At 41.9% G+C, this 17,248-nt stretch overlaps 2 protein-coding genes across 2 annotated transcripts; both read right to left on the bottom strand.

Moving 5' to 3' along the window:
• Nucleotides 1-1,248: 1,248 nt before the first annotated feature.
• LOC138954346 (carbohydrate sulfotransferase 8-like) lies at nucleotides 1,249-16,044 on the bottom strand. The gene is made up of 3 exons (XM_070326213.1): nucleotides 15,943-16,044; nucleotides 7,459-7,588; nucleotides 1,249-4,547 (listed from the first exon to the last, which is right to left on the bottom strand). Exons 1-3 carry the CDS (start codon nucleotides 16,009-16,011, stop codon nucleotides 3,268-3,270), a joined length of 1,479 nt encoding a protein of 492 aa, XP_070182314.1. The 5' UTR covers nucleotides 16,012-16,044; the 3' UTR covers nucleotides 1,249-3,267.
• Nucleotides 12,394-15,331, bottom strand: LOC138954343 (uncharacterized). Its single transcript, XM_070326211.1, has 2 exons — nucleotides 15,280-15,331; nucleotides 12,394-14,426 (listed from the first exon to the last, which is right to left on the bottom strand). Exons 1-2 carry the CDS (start codon nucleotides 15,329-15,331, stop codon nucleotides 13,111-13,113), a joined length of 1,368 nt encoding a protein of 455 aa, XP_070182312.1. The 3' UTR covers nucleotides 12,394-13,110.
• Nucleotides 16,045-17,248: the final 1,204 nt, after the last annotated feature.

A 17,248-nucleotide genomic window follows, 5' to 3' on the forward strand; every position in this document is an offset into this window, starting at 1 on the left:
AAAAAAACAAGATTTTTTTTTCCCCCCCAAATGCCAAAAAAAAAAGTCTAGGGTCGCGCAAAAAAATAGGGTCGGTCGGGTTACCGTAAACAGACCTTTTTTTTTTTTGGCCTAATAGAAACACGAAAAAAACCAGCATGACTAGTACGGTTTGGCGAGCCAAAACCCGAAGATTAAAACGGATCAAACTGGTCTGGGCGATACATTGTATACTGGATACATATACGAATATGCATAAACCAATGTTCTTTCATTAATTTTGTGCAAATTGTTACAGTTAACAAGACAATAAATATACATATATCTTTAGAGTCAGTGAAAGATAAAGAACACAATGCAACCATTTTTGAATGTGTTATTCAAAGTTTTATTCTAATTAAGCTTATTGAAATGTTAATAATCAAACGCATTACTTAATATTTCAGCTTCAAACCTGAAATGCGGACTCGGCCAAAGATTATTTGACAAAAATTAATTTTATTAAAAAATGAGGTCACTACAGCGCAGCACCAACATTTGCAAAACACCCGCATACGACGTCATCAAGGAAATGTATCGAACAAAAAAACAAAGAACAAAAATATGCGGGGATTTCATCTGGAAGAATTGTCATGAAAAGTTCCATGCAAATCTGTTCAGTAGTTTTCCTCAAATTGCAACACACACACACCCCCACACACGCACGCACACAGGCACACACGCACACGCACACACACACACATACACATACACATCTTGGCAAATTTGTTACGGATTGTTTTAGCATTGTATAATGCATTATTTGTTGTTTGTTGTGTCAATAACTTTACTGGTTCATGACAATAAACATTATTCTATTCTATTCTATTCTATTCTATTCTATATTCACACACACACACACACACAAATGCACACACACACACCACACACAAACACACACACACACACACAAGCATCCCGTCGCATGACCTCGTCTCGATTCCCAGTCAATGTTAAACAAAATGTTGGTCAAAACTGACAAACAGCAACTGCAACACACACACTAGACTCCACTAGACTAATGGCCCTGTCACAAAACTTTGCTGCGTGCTCAGCGTACTACGACGTATGCCAGCGTGCTTCAGCGTCCTCTTAACGTATACAAAACGTACCCATAACGTATTCGACGTACGCCAGCGTACTTATTCAAATACTTATTCAAATGTCCCATACGTCGGCATACGCAGGCGTTAAAACGGTCGTGTGACAGGGCCATAAGTGATAGTGAAATAATTTGGCGTCTTTTATTTACAACTGTACAAATAAAGTGAGCGAAATAGAAAAGAGCAGCAAACTCATTACAAAACTATAATCCAAAAATAAAGCAAATTACAGACACACACACACACACAATGCTTGTTGGACGTGCACACACACCCACACACATACACACACACACACACACACACACACACATACACACGCACGCATACACTCATACAAACACACGCACACACACACAAACACGTACACACTCACGCATACACACACACACACACACACACACACACACACACACACACACACACACACACACACACACACACACACACACACACACACTTCTTGTTACCAGTTCGAGTATTATCCTTTCACAAGGAACACCACCATTAGACCACAGCTAAAATATACACGTCATATTCACACTTGTATTCAACTTATTAGCAATCCTTTTAAATGATTACCAGTACAGCATCGCCTCAAATCCGACACATACCACTTGGTTTGTTTATATTTTGAGTATTCTTCTTTTTCCTTAATTTACTAATTTAATTAACGTCACGAAAGCGGATCGAATTCGTCACCGTGGCCATTTTCCATCCTAGGCGAATGTGAGCAGTGACGCGCTATGCGGATTCCGTTGTTTTAACCACGCGATACACGCAATGCTCGCGGTTTTCACGTGAGGTAATTGAACCGGAATCCGCCGTAGCAGCCTTTTTACATTTAGTCAAGTTTTGACTAAATGTTTTAACGTAGAGGGGGGAATCGAGACGAGGGTCGTGGTGTATGTGCGTCTGTCTGTGTGTGTGTGTAGAGCGATTCAGACTAAACTACTGGACCGATCTTTATGAAATTTGACATGAGAGTTCCTGGGTATGATATCCCCAGACATTTTTTTCATTCTTTTGATAAATGTCTTTGGTGACATCATATCCGGCTTTTCGTGAAAGTTGAGGGGGCACTGTCACGCTCTCATTTTTGTAACCAAATTGGTTGAAATTTTGGTCAAGTAATTTTCGACGAAGCCCGGACTTCGGTATTGCATTTCAGCTTGGTGGCTTAAAAATTAGTTAATGACTTTGGTCATTAAAAATCTGAAAATTGTAAAAAAAAAATAAAATTATAAAACGATCCAAATTTACGTTCATCTTATTCTCCATCATTTTCTGATTCCAAAAACATATAAATATGTTACATTTGGATTAAAAACAAGCTCTGAAAATTAAAAATATAAACATTTATTTTCATTTTGATATCAATTTAAAAACACTTTCATCTTATTCCTTGTCGGTTCCGGATACCAAAAACATATAGATATGATATGTTTGGATTAAAAACACGCTCAGAAAGTTAAAACAAAGAGAGGTACAGAAAAGCGTGCTATCCTTCTTAGCGCAACTACTACCCCGCTCTTCTTGTCAATTTCACTGCCTTTGCCGTGCGCGGTGGACTGACGATGCTACGAGTATACGGTCTTGCTGAAAAATTGCATTGCGTTCCGTTTCATTCTGTGAGTTCGACAGCTACTTGACTAAATGTTGTATTTTCGCCTTACGCGACTAGCTTTTTGCTTCCCACGTTATAGCAGTATATGCGGTCTTAAATCGAGCACGAAGTCGACTTCGCGAAGACTACGCGAAGTCTTTTTACCAAAAACTCAGTGCTAAAGCTTCTTGCGGCCAGTTTCGCGAAGTATACTTCGCCCGGTCAGGATAGGCTTAAAGAGGTCAAGGCGTGAGCTGGGACGAAAGTGACATGCATGTTTTCCCCCCTCAGGTAAAACCAATGGATAATGAACAAGATCCCATCTTCACAAAAGGGTCACATTTATTTCTCATTGGAAATGCAGTTTTTCCGTGTTGTTATGTTTGAAGTGCGTTGGCAGGTGTCTGCTTGTGTGGTACCTTTTAGTGCTGGTCAAAGCGGAAATAGTTTCTTCCTCTCCTCCTTTATTTGTTTATTTGTTTGTTGAGTTGTCCGTTTGCATGCTTCTGCTTAGAGAAGATCATAAACCCTGTCAACACATCAGTAATTTTCTTCGTCAAATCCAAAGAACAGCATGTCCCGTTCATACTTCTTCTTCACCTTCTTCATCAGACCGTACGGTAAGGAGTCAAAGGCGTCTCGAAGAAAAGCCTTCTTCTGCTTCTTCAGCTCACCCTGCAAGGGCAGCGAGGCCCTGAACGTCTTCATCACTCTATCTCTAAAGTCGCTCACAGAAAAGTTCGCGGAAGACTGCGATGATGCGTTGGTGTTGTGCTGATGGTAGCTGACGTTCTTGGGGATGTAGCCGTTCTTCTGGAACGTCTTCCACAGCAAGGATGCCAGCTGATCGTCGTTGACGCACCGCTGGTAGAACTTCAAGGAACGGATACGGTTGAAGTTGTATTCTACGAGCGTGGCCAGCTCCTTCTCCTCCTGGTCGTCACGGTCAAGGTCTTTGAGCACCCACTCCAGACCCATCTGCCTGAGGAGGAACAGGCTGTCGCGCGCGAAGGTCTTCATGCTGCCGACCACGGCGGGTCTGTACTGACACGGATCGCAGCGAAGGTAGATGGGCTCCCAGTGCGGCTCGTACGTAGTCAGGCTGTGCTCCACGAACTCGGGAAACGTGAGGTCACTTCCGCATTTCAGCGCGTGCGCCGTGGCGTTCTTGCCTCTGAGGCGACGCACGGCGGGGACCCCGATCTCGGACCAGAAGTCGGGCAGGAAGAGCTTGTCGAGGTAGGCGCTCCACAGGCGGGAGAAGGGGTGCCGCACGAACATGAAGCGTAGGTAGCTCTCCGCCGCCTTTTTCACCTCCGCCCACCCAACGCCGTGTGAGTGCCGGTTCTGGTGGACCTTCAGGCGCGGGATCTTCCACGGGGAGTCCACGACGTCGCCCGTGAAGTTGTGCAGGTAGGAGAACACGCGGATCCAGAACGTGCAGCCCGCTTTGGGCAGGAAGCAGTAGGCCACGCGTGACGCCTCGTGCGTGAACAAGCCCGTCACGCGTCCCTGCTTGTTCCCCGCGTGGTCTTGTCGGCACACTTCGTCCGCTCTTCGGGCCCGCTCGTAAAGTTCGTTCAGCAGTTCCGGATCTTCGCCGGACAAGTCACGCGTTCGGAAGAGCTCGGCAGGGCTCGCTGGGAAGGGAGGAGTCGGTGTTACAGTAGCCGGTGGTGTTGCTGCTTTGTCGGCGGCTGGGTTTCTTGCGGGGTTCTTTCCGGAATGTATGGGAGACTGGATGGCACTGCCTGGGGTCTTTGGCGTGTCCGCCAGGTCTCTGGTCTGTTCTGGTTTCCGTGTCTGTCTTGCTGCTTTGTCTGAAACACAGGCAGCAGAGGGTTTGGTTTTAGAAACTATAGGAAGTAAGCGCTCTCAATGCATACATAAACCGGCACGGTGGCCTAGTGGTAAGGCGTCCGCCCAGTGAGCGCGAGGTCGTGGGTTCGAACCCCGGCCGGGTCATACCTAAGACTTTAAAATTGGCAATCTAGTGGCTGCTCCGCCTGGCGTCTGGCATTATGGGGTTAGTGCTAGGGCTGGTTGGTCCGGTGTCAGAATAATGTGACTGGGTGAGACATGAAGCCTGTGCTGCGATTTCTGTCTTGTGTGTGGCGCACGTTATATGTTAAAGCAGCACCGCCCTGATATGGCCCTTCGTGGTCGGCTGGGCGTTAAGCAAACAAACAAACAAACAAACAAACAAACAATGCATACATGTGCATCAAGAGTGAGTGTGATTCGGAACCAATCTCCTGGCATCTGAGATTGTTGCTGGGTTTGTTTGTTTGGGTTTTGTTTGGTGTTTTTGTTCTCATCTTCTTTATTTTTGTCTGCGTGTGTGTGTGTGTGAGTGTGTGTGTGTGAGTGTGTGTGTGTGTGTGTGTGTGTTTGTTTGTTTGTGTGAGTGTGTGTGTGTGTGTGTGTGTGTGTGTGTGTGTTTGTGTGTGTGTGTGTGTGTGTGTGTGTGTGTGTGTGTGTGTGTGTGTGTGTGTGTGTGTGTGTGTGTGTAGAGCGATTCAGAGTAAACTACTGGAACGATCTTTATGAAATTTTACATGAAAGTTCCTGGGTATGATATCCTCAGATATTTAATAAATGTCTTTGATGACGTCATATTCGGCTTTTTGTAAAAGTTGAGGCGGCACCGTCACACCCTCATTTTTCAATCAAATTGATTGAAATTTTGGCCAAGCAATCTTCAACGAAGGCCGGACTTTGGTATTGCATTTCAGCTTGGTGGCTTAAACATTAATTAATGACTTTGGTCATTAAATGTCTGAAAATTGTAATTAAAATCATCATTTTATAAAACGATCTAAATTTACGTTCATCTTATTCTTCATCATTTTCTGATTCCACAAACATATAAATATGTTATATTCAGATTAAAAACAAGCTCTGAAAATTAAAAATATAAAAATTATGATCAAAATAAAATTTCCGAAATCGATTTAAAAACAATTTCATCTTATTCCTTGTCGATACCTGATTCCAAAAACATATAGATATGATATGTTTGGATTAAAAACAAGCTCAGAAAGTTATAACGAAGAGAGGTACAGAAAAGCGTGCTATGCAGCACAGCGAAACCACTACCGCGCGAAACAGGCTCGTCAGTTTCACTGCGTTTTGCAGGGCGGGGATGTAGCTCAGTCGATCGGTAGCGCGCTGGATTTGTATCCAGTTGGCCGCTGTCAGCGTGAGTTCGTCCCCACGTTCGGCGAGAGATTTATTTCTCAGAGTCAACTTTGTGTGCACTCTCCTCGGTGTCCGAACACCCCCGTGTGTACACGCAAGCACAAGACCAAGTGCGCACGAAAAAGATCCTGTAATCCATGTCAGAGTTCGGTGGGTTATAGAAACACGAGAATACCCAGCATACTTCCTCCGAAAGCGGCGTATGGCTGCCTAAATGACGGGGTAAAAACGGTCATACACGTAAAAGCCGTGGGAGTTTCAGCCCATGAACGAACAAACAAACTGCGTTTTGCACGAGCGGCGGACTCCGGTCATTGTGAAAAAATGCAGTGCGTTCAGTTTCATTCTGTGAGTTCCACAGCTTGACTAAATGTAGTAATTTAGCCTTACGCGACTAGTTTGTTTTAATTTTACAACTTTTTTTTCTTTTTCTAAACTCTAACTTCTTTTATTTCCTTCCGCTTTCCTCATTTGAAAGCTTGTGTACAGAAGATAGAAATAATCAAAGGTAAACGATTGGAAGAGATTCATCACTGCAGAATGCGCCTAAACATGAGTAACTTGAACTCTGACCTGTGCAAACGCCACTTACAGGAAAATCCGCAGTGCGCTTGCGGCTACCTGCACGAAACAGCTGACCATGACTTGATACATTGCCCTCTGTACGTAGACGCTCGCCTATCTACAATAAATACACTACCTGTACATTACAGACATGTTGAAATATTGTTAAATGGTAGCGAAAACCTTTCTCTTCGCACCAACAAGCTTATTTTTGAAAGTGTCCAATCGTTTATCTGTAAATCTGGTCGTTTTTGTTAATTTGACTCAGTACGCATATCCATGCCATGTATTCTATATACATTTTTCAATTATATATTCAGCGAACTACTGCTTATCTGCCACTGGATTACAGTTTACAATGTACTATGTATATTCTTTTTGTATGCGCTAACCACATTCATCTTTCATATGTACCTACCATTCTTTCGTCCCACCTCCACCCTCCCCCTCTTCCTCCTGCTAGCTTTCTCTTGTTCTTTTTGGTTTGCTTCAACTATGCTGTTTACCTAGATAGTTCCATAGTTTATAAGTAATGTTTGTCCGACATCATATTTTTGTTAATTTGTAACTACGAAGGGCGCGTAATATAAGCGTTCGCTTGAGTTCGTGTCCCTATTGTTTATCGTTGTATTGTTGAACCATGTTTGATTTAATAAAACATTGTTTAAACCAAAGGTTAGCACAAAAACAGAGTACCTCTCTAAAACGGTTTCCCAGATGTCCTATTCTAATTTTAGTAACATCGGCTTTTGGGGAAAGCCCAAAGGGCGCTTGTATCACCGCGCGTCGACTGTAATGGTTGTTGACAAATTCTGTTTGATTAGCTTCTGATTAAATATGTTTTGCTCATGAATGTGAACAACGCTACTTACGTATGTCATATTCTATTTTTTTTTTTTTTACATAGAACGACATTACTATTTTTTTCAAGCAGAATCCCATCTCAAACCAAAAACAAAATCGAACCTGGAAATTGCAGGCTGTTATGAAATGAGAATGGCCCCGCGTAAAAGAGCAGATATGACGTCCCCAACAGCAACGTCACACTCAAGCCGACGAAAGTGCATCGCCTATACAGCTTCCGACACATCCGGATCTGAAACAGAAAGATGTCACGTACCAACTCCTGTGTACAGTGGAACTCCCCATGTAAGAACCCCCCCCCCCCCCCACCCCACCCCTCCCAACCTTGGTACAACTTGGCCAATTAGGGCATGTCGTAATTAGGCCAGATATGTGGCCATTTCTGCGAAAAGGGACATTGTTGACAAATTTATCGATTTTGAGTTTTGGATTTTATTTGACAGACTGTTATATTTAGAACGTGATGTGAGAATTTCAGACCTTCAAATTTATTTTTCACGGAGTTATGACCCTTTTTTGGAGATACCCCCAAAATGACTTAAAATGGCCAAACGTTTAAAAACAAACTTTCGCCGGGAAATAGTAAGTTCAATCATCTGCCGTTATTACTTGTATGGTTTTAGGTCAAAATAATGTTTCATTCCAGAGTTATTGCCCTTTTTGTAACGTTACCCTAATTTTTACTTTTTCGTCTTTTTCTATCATTCTCTCCTCCCATGCAGAAGAAACAAGTCGCGTAAGGCGAAATTACTACATTTAGTCAAGCTGTGGAACTCACAGAATGAAACTGAACGCACTGCATTTTTTCACAATGACCGTAGTCCGCCGCCAGTGCAAAAGGCAGTGAAAGTGACGAGCCTGTTCAGCGCGGTGCCGGTAGCGGTTGCGCTGTGCTGCATAGCACGCTTTACTGTACCTCTCTTCGTTTTAACTTTCTGAGCGTGTTTTTAATCAAAACATATCATATCTATATGTTTTTGGAATCAAGAACCGACAAGGAATAAGATGAAATTGTTTTTAAAACGATTTCGGAAATTTAATTTTAATCATAATTTTTATATTTTTAATTTTCAGAGCTTGTTTTTAATCCGAATATAACATGTTTATATGTTTTTGGAATCAGAACATGATGAAGAATAAGATAAAAGTAATTTTGGATCGTTTTATAAAAAAAAAATTTAATTACAACTTTCAGATTTTTAATGACCAAAGTCATTAATTAATTTTTAAGCCTTCATGCTGAAATGCAATACAGAAGTCCGGCCTTCGTCGAAGATTGCTTGGCCAAAATTTCAATCAATTTGATTGAAAAATGAAGGTGTGACAGTGCCGCCTCAACTTTTACAAAAACCCGGATATGACGTCATAAAAGACATTTATCGAAGAAAAAAATTAAAAATCTGGGGATTTCATACTCAGGAACTCTCATGTAAAATCTCATAAAGATCGGTCCAGTAGTTTAGTCTGAATCGCTCTACACACACACACGCACAGACACACACACACACACACATACACCACGACCCTCGTCTCGATTCCCCCTCTATGTTAAAACATTTAGTCAAAACTTGACTTAATGTAAAAATAATCAGCCATATGATTTTTTTTCTCGAATATTTCTTCTTCTTTCATACTACCTCTCCCCCCTCCATGTTCTATTCTTTCTTCACCCAGTATACAAACACAAACTATTTGAGGCTGTCTGCTGAAAACAATACACACACACACACTTGTCGACTTGAAGTTGTGGTACTTCTAAATTTCATAACAAGGATTAATTGTTCAGTTTCCTTGGTAAATACAGCTTCCAATTGTAGAAAGTAACATGGTGCTGAGTGTCCTTGCACACGTGGGTCTGTCAGTCTGTCCATCACTTCACTGAATTGAAAATGTCAGCCGTGCACTCTGCTATCGAACGTCTCCCTTTACTTTCAACAAACTGAAATGCCAATCAGGGTCGAACTTGATGTGGCCGACGATCAAGACATTTTCAAAATGGATTTGTGCTGTTCATTCACACACAAAACTGCATGCCAAAGTATTGATGCACCATGCCGAAGACTGAAGTTGCTACCCTCCTCTGTACCCCTGCCTCATTCGCAAGGTAGACGATTTGCTTCTCTGAAACAAAGGCAACCACAGAGTTGATCAACATATTATTTACTAACCACTATTTGCACAGCTCAAGTCTGGTTTTGGGTACCTGTCCACTTGCCATTTCTAAGCTGGTATGGTATGGTGACATTATCGAAAATGTAGTGTGTGTGTGTGTGTGTGTGTGTGTGTGTGTGTGTGTGGTGTGTGTGTGTGTGTGTGTGTCTGTGTGTGTGCTTCTTTGTTGGAGAAAACAGCACATAAACACAAATATATAACTGTATTGCTCCCCCCCTTTTTTTTAAAGTACTGACAAATTGTAAAGTATTAATATGTCTTAAAGGCACAGTAAGCCTCCCGTAAACCATCACAGAGCTCCCCGAGCGTCTAAATACAGTACAAGCATACTTCCATTTGAACGCTCACCGAACGGGAACATCCTGGCTGCTTTCTGTCGAGCGTGAGACATTTTCCAAGAATTTATTTTCGTAGACTTGTTCCGTTAACAACAACGGCGCCTCGTTTTTGCGCTAGACCTAACTTTTAAAATCTAAATAATAAATTGACAGCTTGTTACACAAACATTCTTTAATCATAAAAGAATTCGTTTTTCATCAAGACAAGATCAGAACAATTCAAAGTTGTGAAAGTTTAAAAAAAGAAAAGCCCGGAAGCAAGGTCACGCAAGGGTCGTAGCAGACGACGGCCGGTTTATCAGTGCAAATCGCCGTTCCTCTCAACAGTCACAAGCCATCGCTAGAGTTCTTGTGAACCACAGCCGTTGTTTCGTGCATAAAAAAACGTGCTATTGTAGATAAGCTCACGTCGAGTCGCATTCAAATGACTAACTATGACGACTGCATTGTGAAAAGGGAAAACTGGATCACACGGGTTCACGATGGCTCAGGGGAAACCACGCAAAAATAAATTCTTTGAAAATTGTTCGCTCTTTACGGAGGGCACCTAGGATGTTCTCAATTGGTGAGTGTTTAAATGAAAGGGTGTTTGTACTGTGTGTAAAAGCCTGACCGTATCTGTGATGGTTTACGGGAGGCTTACTCTGCCTTTAACCTACTGAGCAAAGTCCCAAGGGTAAACCATGCTGATTTCCTTTGAACTGGAACCGGTTGGACATTGCTGTTGCCCCATTCTGTCGAACACCTGCTTTGTGGCCAGGCACTTCTGTCTTTTGTTGTTGCACTGTCCGGTGAATTGCTGGACTTGTTTGCTGTTCCACGCCAGCAAACTGAGAGAAAGAGAGTAACATTGGTTAAATAAAAAAAAGAGGAGTTTAAAAACATCATCATCATCATCATCATCATCATCATTGTCATTATCATCTCTCTTCCTCTATCTACCCCTGTCTCTCTCTCTCTCTCTCTCTCTCTCTCTCTCTCTCTCTCTCACACACACACACACACACACACACACATACAGAAACCCTCACACAACACACACACACACACACACACAAGCTGCGCGCGCGCGCGCACACACACACACACAAAACACACACTGCAGTCTATATGGTAACTTACCTGAAATTGTAGCCTGTCATAGATCTAAGTGGAGACAGCAAACGGTAAGAGCAACAGGTTCTCATTTACGATGTCCGGGCATTCAAACGATCAGGAAGAGGAAGACCTTGCTTCGCAATAGGCCTATGCTCTTGGAGAACTCTTTAACCGATTAGTAGTGTGCGTTGTCATCATGAACGTTTACAACACCATCGTGATCAAAGTATCTGCTTCGACTTCGGAGTCACAAATGTCCGGGCGAAGTGCAACAAAATTATTCTGAATTAACAGCATTGACCTCGTCAACAAAATCGTTGTCTTATTGGACAGACGTGTGCGCAGGCGAGAAGAAGCGCCGGCAAATCACCGCGATCTATTGCAGGCACTTCAGGAGGAGTGGGACACCATCCCACAGCAAGATATCCGGCATCTGATCCAGTCCATGCCCAGAAGGTGCCGGGCAGTTGTTGCTGCTCAAGGCAGTCACACCCCCTACTGACTTGACAGCCTCGGCACCCAATCGTATTGATTGACTGATTGATTTGAAGATGCAAATGAACTGTGTGTGCATTCAACTGCGTCCATACCAAATTTCAAACAAATAATCTAAATATTGGATTTTCTGTTAATTTGGCAAGTAGCAACTATGCGTTTCTTTTTTTGAACAGTATAGAAAAAAAGTAAGGCTGCTACAAACTGAAAAAGTCGCATGACTATTTCTACCAAGTTCAAGGCCAGATGTGTGTAGGAGCACAGTTAGCATACTTTGTAGTGTACACTTTCAAAGACCTGGTGATACTGGAAATTCCAAAAGATGATGATTTTATCAATGGTTGAGAAGTTGCAGCAGTTCTTTGACAACCATTTCAAACTTGCTCTACTTGAGACAAATCTGTACAGAGACTTTGTTGCTGATGAAACAGCTGAGGCCGAACAAGGTGAATCGGAGTGATGGACATGGTTGATTTCAGTCTTAAAATTTATAGTATCACCATGTTTTGAAAGTATTACTTGTTAGTGTATCACATAGACCCCCCCCCCCCCCCTCCCCACACACACTTTTTTTTGTATACTGAGCAAAACGTATACTGAACCCCCCCCATACTTGAAACACTTTTTTTTGTATAAAGAGTTTGTTTGTTACTGGCTGTAGGTGTGTAGTAAGTTAGTCTGCAACTTTGAGTGTTATCTTGATAAAGTCAATGTTAAGTTTATATGGGTTAATTTAACAGACATCTGGTGACCACCAAAGAATGGTACAAGTTTACAATATTTCTGAGATTGATGATTTTGCTTAAAGATAAACACACATAAGGTTGCAAAATTATGTATTGTGTTGGTGTGTGTTGCTAATGTTATTGTCAATCCGTAAAACAAAACACATTCAAAAAATCTCCCTCAGGCATACATGTTTAAACAAAACAGATTCTTCAAAGTATGACACATTTATTTACACACCGTGAAACCTTGATCATGCAACAGTGAATATGTTCTGTAGATTAAAATAAAGAATGATAAAGCTATACCAAAAAAGAAAGCATTTTGAGATGCACAGAGCATAGTTGGTATGCGAGCATAGTTGGTATGCATATTGTGTGTGTGCACACAATGGATACTTATAAGTTATATGATTATTAATGATAAATCTCATTACTGTTTGGGTCTTGTAAGAACACAGACAATGTTAAACTGTATCCTGTTGGTGGTTGTTGGTAGCAGATACAATGTGAAGCTGAACAGTCTAATAGAGATTCTTAAAGTATATTTGAAATTACTGTTTGGCATGTTTTGTTTGTTATTAAATGGCATATGCCTTGGATTTGGATGAAATGGAAATTAATATGAAGTAAAGTTTCAAAGTAAATCCATGGAATTCTGTTTCAAGTGTTCAAAGTTTTTTTGAATGTGCGTGTGTCTGCTTTTTAAAGAAGAAAAAAAAAGGCTACCTTTCTTTGCCAGTAATGACTACTATTAAAGGAAAACTTTGTAGTTTCAGATGTTTCAATGCTACTTCACCACATTCATTAAAAAAAATCACTGCCTGAATCTATATCTGTTATTTATTCACACATTTCTTTTCTTCATTGACTGAATGATAAATACAGATGGTGCTTTTGCCTTTTCAAATCCACTGGCATTGGTGTTACGCAAAGCGACTGACCACTGTTTTTCTGAAGTTACACAGATAAAAGCATACTGTGATGATTCTGGATGCAAGTCTTGTCTCTAACAGGTTAAGTTTATGTTGACAGATGGTGTAAACTTTGGCCATGCCAATTATTCTTTCAACATGCACCCTCTTGCTGGCAATTTTTCTGTCTTTTTGCAAGGTAGCAACACCTAGCCTGTTTTTCTTCTTAAAAAATGCTGGTATGTTGATCAGTACATTTCTTGGTGCAAAAATGTCTTGAACGTTAAATCCCTTGTCAGCCATAATGGAGTCCCCACTTTCACAAAGAAGGGGTAGTGGGCTGCGCTCAACAATCTGTCTGTCACTTGTGGAACCCCCATATGCATCAGACACATATGATGTTAGACCACTAGGGGTGACACCTACCAATACTTTTACTGTGTTGCCATGTTTATAGGTGGAGAAACTAGCTTTCTGTGCTCTTGGGTTTGATGGCTGTTTTACCCTCACTTCTGTCGCATCAACAATGACCCTTGTGGTAGGAAATTTGAGTTTAAAATCTGTCGGGCAGAAGTGGGTTACTAAATGACGATCTGGCCACCAATTTATTTCTCCCCACTGAAGGTAGCAGAAGTTTACCCATGTTACAAAAACATTCTGCACAGTAAACTCTGACACACCAAACATTCTTGCTAATTCAATATGTGGGTAATGCTGCCTCAATTTAACGAGCATCAAAAGGAACTGATTTTCAACAGACAAACGAGCACACGATTTAGAATAAGCATATTTGAGACAGTTAATGTTTTCACCCAGAGACCAAAGGGCATGCTGGAAAATAGAGTAGCTTTCAAGTCCTGTGTAATGATGCACAAATTTGTCAGAGTGTTTGATAGAATCAATACATAAGTAGGGCTGTTGCACACTGTTGATGCCCTTGGTTCCTTGGCAAGCTTGTACTGTCTCGACTTGAGGTCCAAATTCATGGCTGGTTGTAGTACTACTAGTAGGGAAAAAATAGCTATCTGTTGAAGAACAGGGTGCAGGGTTACTTTCCACAGTGTCAGATGCATTGACTTCAGTAGAATCAATCTCCACTTCAGCTTCAATAATAAATTCTTCATCTTGTATAATTATGTCAGGTTCATAACTTTCATTCTCCTCTGCATGAAGGCTTTCCCACTCAGCAGCTTTTTTTGCAGTTTGGAGTTTTCGTCGCTTCGACAGTCTTTCCTCTCTGTTGTTTTGAGCTGGGGTCCTGATTTTGGTCCAATGGAAGATGCTTGGTACTGCCGTCTTCTTTAGATATTTCTGCTTCCGCGGCAACCCTGCAAATTAACACATTCATAAGTACAACTTCTTCTTCTTCTTCTGGTTCGGTGAAAAATCCCTGTACAGGGCAATTACTTCACGTTTGGTGGTGCGCTGCAGCTATAAGAAAGGAAAATAAAATAATATAAACGGGGCCTAGAACACACGGACGGACAGACGAGCGAACAGACAACTAAACACACACACTGTCAGTTTTCACGTCTCTTGATTGAGCGATATTGACTTGCTTGGAACTGCCAGGGGTATGAGCCCCAGCCAACGTACCCTCAATCCGTCAACAACCCTACTTTGACAGTGACTAAGATAATTATATAGGTTATTTTATGGGAAAGGGGGGAGGAGGGGATTTCTATTGTGAACGTACAGGAGGGAGAGGTGGCGACTATTGGCAGTATTGCAGGGTGAGGGCAATCCTGAGCCAGGACTCAATGTTCTAAAAATAACGGGAGAAAAACACCGGTAAAAACACGTAAAGTGTGTGAATTTCGTAACAGAACAATTTAGCAGTGTGTCCCGAACCACAAACTGAATGTTAAAGCGTTAATAGCCTCCGTCACTGACCAAAATCCGCGACCAAAACAATGTAAACATACCGTCAGTTCCAAAGTATGGTAGTCACTTGGAAGAAAATGCTCCTTGCACACAATGCTGCAGTTGGTAGCCTTCCAATTCTTCTTCTCCTCCTCCCGCTTCACTGCAGTTTCCCATTGTTTGCGACGATTGGGATCCTTTGGAAATAGATGTCCCGATCGATTCGAACATCCGTAAACACAACAACATGTGCTCGGCATTGTACACGCTGTGTACCAAAATGGCAGTGCGTCACTCAAGCGCCTGGCCCCAAATTACCGAGGCGACACCGCGCGGCGCCAAGGGCAATAATTTCAGCAAAGTCGACCATTCTATGTGTTTTTTTGCTGGCACGCCAACAAAGGGCCAATTCTGGATTATCCCATCACCTGCCTCTTTGTCTCTGTTAGCTGAGGAGGTGATTATTCTGGATTATTCATCACAACCATATGGATTATCCATCACAACCGAGTCTCGATCTCACCTGTCATTGGTCATTGTCTTTAATCTCAGAATACAATTGAATAATTTATAGAGGTCATCGGCATATTTATCGTTAACTCGGACACTACTTTCTTTAGCAAAACGATTGAAATATTCTGCGGTATAAAAGTCGAACTCACGTTTAGCTAACGATCTACATACATTTTAACATTGAAGAAATAAAGAAAACAACAAAGAATACACATAATCGATCATAATCTGCTGGGGTGAAAAGTGCTGAGTGAAGATTATGAGTTGGCCGAAGCGGTGAGAGAGAGAGAGAGAGAGAGAGAGAGAGAGAGAGAGAGAGAGAGAGAGAGCGATAGAGACAGACAGTGATTCAAGGCGCACAACTCTAGTACTCTTCATCGGCAACCGCTTAGATCAATCCCGACAACAAAATCCTGATTCAAAATCCTGAGCGACGAAATAAGAATTAAACTAAAACAGTATGCTTACAGTTTTTATAGGGGCCAGGAGGCCCCCATTCATACGGTTAGTTTCGAGGTTGACCATGGGCAGCGCCATTTTGTTGTGAAATACGTCATCAGTTTGTGCACACAGGAGGGGTGAAGGCAACATTGTTCATCAGTAGAAAGTTGTGAAATCCGTCACCCTATGGGAGGTGTGAATGCAAAATTGGTCATCACTGAGTTTGTGTAACACAGGAAGTTGTGAAATACGTCACCCTATGGGAGGTGTGACGACAAAATTGTTCAACAAGAACATCATAGGTCGAACTGTGCAGGGTCAACCGCAACAAACTCAAACCCAAGGCAACCTACAATGTGATATACATGTTAGCACATCATTGTTACGACACACTTCCGATGTCATTGGCATGTATACAAGACATACATTCACAACATTAGGACAAAACAGACAGACATACATATAACATACCATTCGTCCACAATTAATACCGGAACATAACATGCAGAGTACAATACTGATAAAAAAAAAAGAAAGAGAGAGAGAGAGAGAAGGGAGGGGGGGGGGGGATAGTGATTGTGGTGTTGTCATTTACAATTTATACACTCTTAAATGCAAATACAAATAACAGACTCTTCTTTAAGTTTCACCCAACAATGATCAAGAATCATTCTGTCGTTGTTGGTTCTGTTGTTGTTGGTTCTGTTGTTGTTGGTTCTGTTGTTGTTGGTTCTGTTGTTGTTGGTTCTGTCGTTGTTGGTTCTGTCGTTGTTGGTTCTGTTGTTGTTGGTTCTGTCGTTGTTGGCTCTGTTGTTGTTGGTTCTGTCGTTGTTGGTTCTGTCGTTGTTGGTTCTGTTGTTGTTGGTGTTCTGTCGTTGTTGGTTCTGTCGTTGTTGGTTCTGTTGTTGTTGGTTCTGTTGTTGTTCGTTCTGTTGTTGTTGGTGTTCTGTCGTTGTTGGTTCTGTTGTTGTTGGTTCTGTTGTTGTTGGTGTTCTGTCGTTGTTGGTTCTGTTGTTGTTGATTCTGTTGTTGTTGGTTCTGTTGTTGTTGGTTCTGTTGTTGTTGGTGTTCTGTCGTTGTTGGTTCTGTTGTTGTTGGTTCTGTTGTTGTTGGTGTTCTGTCGTTGTTGGTTCTGTTGTTGTTGGTTCAGTTGTTGTTGGTTCTGTTGTTGTTGGTTCTGTTGTTGTTGGTGTTCTGTCGTTGTTGGTTCTGTTGTTGTTGGTTCTGTTGTTGTTGGTTCTGTTGTTGTTGGTACTGTTGTTGTTGGTTCTGTCGTTGTTGGTGTTCTGTCGTTGTTGGTTCTGTTGTTGTTGGTGTTCTGTCGTTGTTGGTT

The sequence above is a fragment of the Littorina saxatilis genome, unplaced genomic scaffold (assembly GCF_037325665.1).
Source record: "Littorina saxatilis isolate snail1 unplaced genomic scaffold, US_GU_Lsax_2.0 scaffold_460, whole genome shotgun sequence".
Classification (NCBI taxonomy): domain Eukaryota; kingdom Metazoa; phylum Mollusca; class Gastropoda; order Littorinimorpha; family Littorinidae; genus Littorina; species Littorina saxatilis.

What these genes read in the sequence shown, in the direction of transcription:
- LOC138954343 (XM_070326211.1), bottom strand. Translation starts at nt 15,331, where the DNA reads ATGGTCGACTTTGCTGAAATTATTGCCCTTGGCGCCGCGCGGTGTCGC. An exon ending in CGCCGCGCGGTGTCGCCTCG is followed by an intron (nt 14,427 to 15,279) that starts GTAATTTGGGGC and finishes GTTAATTTGCAG; the next exon opens with GGTTGCCGCGGAAGCAGAAA.
- LOC138954346 (XM_070326213.1), bottom strand. Translation starts at nt 16,011, where the DNA reads ATGGCGCTGCCCATGGTCAACCTCGAAACTAACCGTATGAATGGGGGC. An exon ending in TCCTGGCCCCTATAAAAACT is followed by an intron (nt 7,589 to 15,942) that starts GTAAGCATACTG and finishes TTTCTGTTTCAG; the next exon opens with ATCCGGATGTGTCGGAAGCT. An exon ending in TAACAGCCTGCAATTTCCAG is followed by an intron (nt 4,548 to 7,458) that starts GTTCGATTTTGT and finishes CCTGTGTTTCAG; the next exon opens with ACAAAGCAGCAAGACAGACA.